At 34.7% G+C, this 4,401-nt stretch overlaps 1 protein-coding gene across 1 annotated transcript; it reads right to left on the bottom strand.

Moving 5' to 3' along the window:
* Window positions 1-362: 362 nt before the first annotated feature.
* On the bottom strand, window positions 363-4,073 carry LOC123882811 (sugar transport protein 7-like). Its single transcript, XM_045931411.1, has 4 exons — window positions 3,786-4,073; window positions 2,214-2,533; window positions 1,219-1,845; window positions 363-867 (listed from the first exon to the last, which is right to left on the bottom strand). The coding sequence occupies exons 1-4, from the start codon at window positions 3,928-3,930 to the stop codon at window positions 448-450; spliced, it is 1,512 nt and encodes a 503-aa protein (XP_045787367.1). The 5' UTR covers window positions 3,931-4,073; the 3' UTR covers window positions 363-447.
* Between the last annotated feature and the right edge of the window lie 328 nt (window positions 4,074-4,401).

The raw sequence follows: 4,401 nt of genomic DNA, 5'->3' as shown, positions 1-4,401 counted from the left end.
TTGATCCTTGGGCATTCAAACAAATCAGTGCTTGGAAACTTTGTTTTTACAATAATTATCTCGAAATTAATATATTAATGTGAATCGATATGATACTTTTGTTTGGCTTTTGTTACATAAAATTAAAATATAAAATATTTTCTAAAGAAAAATTGTTAGATTCTTCAACATTACAATTACAATTTATATCACCTGGTGTTTTCGATATTAACATATGATATACATACTTCTTTTATTACATTGTCGTCTTCAACGCTCTGCTTACAAATAAATTTTGCAAAATGCCAATTTAATTCATAAAATTGTAGGCGTTTGACGGTCATGGATGCATAAATTCAATGCATAGATGCTCGTTAAGCAAATTGACAAAGAAACACTTTTTATTAAAGTAATTTATTACTTAATTTATTACAGCTGTAGTGTAACTTTGATTTAGGAACTGCATAATTACAATGTGTTTTCAGGTAGTATCAATTTCCAGAACCAGTGCTTCTTCCACATAAATGCCATCTCTTCAATTGGAATACCTTTGGTTTCAGGCAAGAACAGAAAAACAAATATGGTCATGAGGGAAATCCAGCCAGCAAAAAATAGAAAGATTCCAAACTTGAATGCGCAGAGAAGAGCAAGGAACGCCTGAGCAATTATGAAAGTGAACAAAAGGTTTACAGCAACTGTGATACTCTGCCCTGCTGAACGGATTTCCAATGGAAAGATCTCACTTGGGACTGTCCACCCAAGCGGGCCCCACGACCATCCAAATGCTACAACAAATAGGCAAACCACAACTACAACCAATATCGAATAGCTTTTCGACAGTTCTTGGTTGTCCCCAAATTTGACTCCAAGAATTATTGCAACTATAATCTGCTCATGTGAAACATGAAAGTAAAGTAAGTTACCCTGCAAAATGTAGTTAGTTGGATCTCTTCTCGGAAAATAAACATTTATAAAACCCTTTTTCTCAAGAGTTTTGACCTATGTAGTACCGATATTTCTTATTGAAAGCGTATTCGGTATTCGCCACTTCTTGGTTTTAGACACCAACACATATGATTACATTCATTGAATTTCATCAATTTAAATTATTACCAATTTAACACTGTCTATGTGTAAGAGTTGTGTCTAATGCATCCTAAGCTATTAATTAGAATTATTTCAAAATGACAAGGATCTTTTTAATATGTTTAGAATCTATTCTTAGAATTATTTTCTCACCTGGCATGTGATCATTTGTATTCCACCACTTATAAGAAGAACTCTTCTTCCCAACTTATCAACTGTTGCAATGGAAATGAATGTTGAGCAAGCAAGAACACCTCCCGTCAAAGCTGAGGAATAGAGTGATGCATCACCTCCGAATCCCATGCTTTGAAACAATACTGGAGCATAGAATAGAATGGAATTTATGCCAGTCAAGATCTGTGAAGTTGGCATGACAATTGCCATCACCAACTCTGGCCTATACCTTCTTTTAAAGATGTTACGAAACGGGTCCTTTATTGAGTTTGCCAACTCGCTTGCTTCAACCATATCTTGAAACTCCGCGTCAACCTCGCTAGTTCCTCGGATTTTTTCTAGGAGCTTCCTTCCTCTTTCATTTGATCCTCGTTCTATTAAGCTATTTGGAGTCTCAGGTAGAAATATACCTCCTATCGTCATCAAAAGAGCAGGTATTGCAGCCAATCCTAGGGACAACCTCCATCCCCAAGGTTTAATCTTCTGTGTTCCATAATTCACCATGTTGGCTGTGAAAATTCCAAAAGTTGTTGCCACTTGAAACATCATGTTCATTCCTCCTCTCAGGTGTGTCGGTGCCATCTCTGACAAATAAAGCGGAATTGCCTTCAAAAGAAGTATGAGGGGAGTAGCTCAAGTAATTTGTCAACTTTTAAGGTATAACTCGATTTATCTTCTAACTCAAACATAGATTGTTTCCATCACATTACTATGTTTCCTTTCCTGTAAATTTTTATGAATTCAAATTAACATTTACTCTATTATTATTAACACTTACAACCTTCAAACCTTTTTATATTTATTTGGATAGTCTCTGTTCAGGCTTTAAGGAGGAAAAAGTTAGTTTCTTCCAATAGAAATATAACAGGTTTTTAAACCAGAAAAGGAAATAAAAGTTTTTATCTGATAAGGATTGATCATCACAGTTTAACCCTTTTGAGAATTGATGATAGATTACAGAAATGTGTTATTACCTGATTTCCAAATCCGATGCCAATGCCAAGCATAACACGGCCCAAGATCAGCATTGCTAGGTTAACTGCTGAAGCATTCAGGGTTGATCCAATGAGAAAGCTGATACCACCACCAATGATACTTGCCCGACGTCCATACTTCCTTGTAATTGGAGATGCAATCAGGGATGCAACTAAACCAGCAATGTATAGAGAAGAGGTAAATGCGGCAAGGCCCTGATTGTCGTACTTGCAGTAATTGTTTTCATGTGCATGTTTTTTTTGTCTGTATACTGCAGGGAAGAATTCTTCAAGGAAGTCATCCATGGAAGTCACCCCACCTGTTAACCATATAGCATGATAATCAGAAAAAATATGAGCACAAGTGTTGTAGAATTGGTCAAAAATGAAATGGATGTAACTTTGTTAAAAAAATATCAATCTACTAACAATAAAACTAACATATGTATGAGTTCATCAAAATATTCTAGATAAGTATTGTATTTTTATATCAATTAGGATAAAGAAATATTTTTCCCTTCCTCATTTCATCACAATACGAGTTCTCAAGCTTATTTTACAACTAATTAAAGTAGTTGGGGCTGCATGTTGCGTTTGTCAATGCAGCTTTCCTATAATTACATGCTTTTTCCTGATTTTACAGTGTACAAATTTACATGCTTTGTGATTGATAATAAAGTGGTTTATTATATAAACCGTTTATATATGATTTGAAGGAATCACTTTGTTCCCCTCTGTTGAACCAAACAGACCCTTAGTGGAATAAACTCTTTCTCTTTTCACAAAACCCAAATTTGTAATTTTTCTTGATCAGCAACCATTTGAAAATTGAAACTTTAAAGAGACCCAAAGGATAAGGAAAATAACCTCTCACACTAGGTTGCTAGGTGCGGGTACTGGTACCCGATACGGGTACCGGTACAGGGTACAACATTTTTAGAAAAACTAATACACGCGTATGGGGATAAATTAAGGTACGGGTATGTACCCGGTACTGGTACGAGTACTTATCTGGTATTGGTACTCTCCCTCAAATGAAGTATCCGTGAATCATAATAAGTGTAAGAGATTAATGAGTATAAACTATTCAAACAAAGTTTAGGTGGGGTCTAGTTGTTATTCACTGATTGATTTATTAAGGAGGATGAGTCTCAAATCCTAATTGAGAACTACCATGAATTATCTGTTAAACTATCAAGATTCATTAGAGTTGTTTTAAATTGTCTTCTTCTCCCAAAAGCTTAATTCACAACATTTTAATTTTACTTTTTGAAATTAAAAATTGTAAAGCTTATCAACAAATTGGATTTTCTTTAAAAAACAAATTGGGTGTAAAAATTCATTAAAAAAACACAAAAAAAAAAACATAAGGAAAAAAAAAAGGTCATGAACGTTGTGGATCTATATGCAATTTCACATATTGAATTCCTTAACGAGGATCTCATGAGGGATATTCAACTCATGCAAATTTTACAAGAAAAAATATTATGAATTATGAAATGAAATAGCCTGAAAACATTAAAATCAGAAAGGAAAAAAAAATGATTGAGATGATGAATTAAGGAAAAATACCTGAAATTCCAATATCATAGCCAAATAGTGACCCCCCTGTTGCAGCAACAATGCAAGCAACAATAACATAAGGAGTGACTCTCCCTTTGTAAAGCTCTGCCCTTTCTTTGGCCACAGCACCTGTTGTTAATGATCCACCTGCCATTTCCTTGATTCGTCTTTCTCAGAGATTCAAAAGAGAAATTTTTTTTGTGTCTTTCAAGAATTAAAATATGATACTTGTCATAATTTATATAATTATATCAACAAGTCCAAATCATGAAAGATAACAAAAATGTTTTCTTTTTGACAAAATAACAAAAATGTTATTTTTTGCAAAAAGTTAAACTTTTGAATTTGTGATTACGTAACTTTGTATTTAATGTTTGTCTTTATTTGTCCTCGTGGCATTTTGACTAGGAAAATGTACTTTTTTTTTTTTTTTGAAGAAAGAAAATGTACATGTAAGCATAGTTTTAAAAACCGGACCGGACCGGCCGGTCTGACCGGGAACCGGTGGGGTGGCCGGCTCGGTTAGCATGCAGAACCGGTTCTGTTTTAAAACCGCCGAAAACCACTGTGACCCGGCCGGGTGGATGGTTGAACCGGGAACCGGGTTAACCCGCACACGTGAACC

The sequence above is a fragment of the Trifolium pratense genome, linkage group LG5 (assembly GCF_020283565.1).
Source record: "Trifolium pratense cultivar HEN17-A07 linkage group LG5, ARS_RC_1.1, whole genome shotgun sequence".
Taxonomy (NCBI): domain Eukaryota; kingdom Viridiplantae; phylum Streptophyta; class Magnoliopsida; order Fabales; family Fabaceae; genus Trifolium; species Trifolium pratense.
Note: the sequence above shows the minus strand (reverse complement) of the source record. Positions and strands in the feature narration are given on the sequence as shown.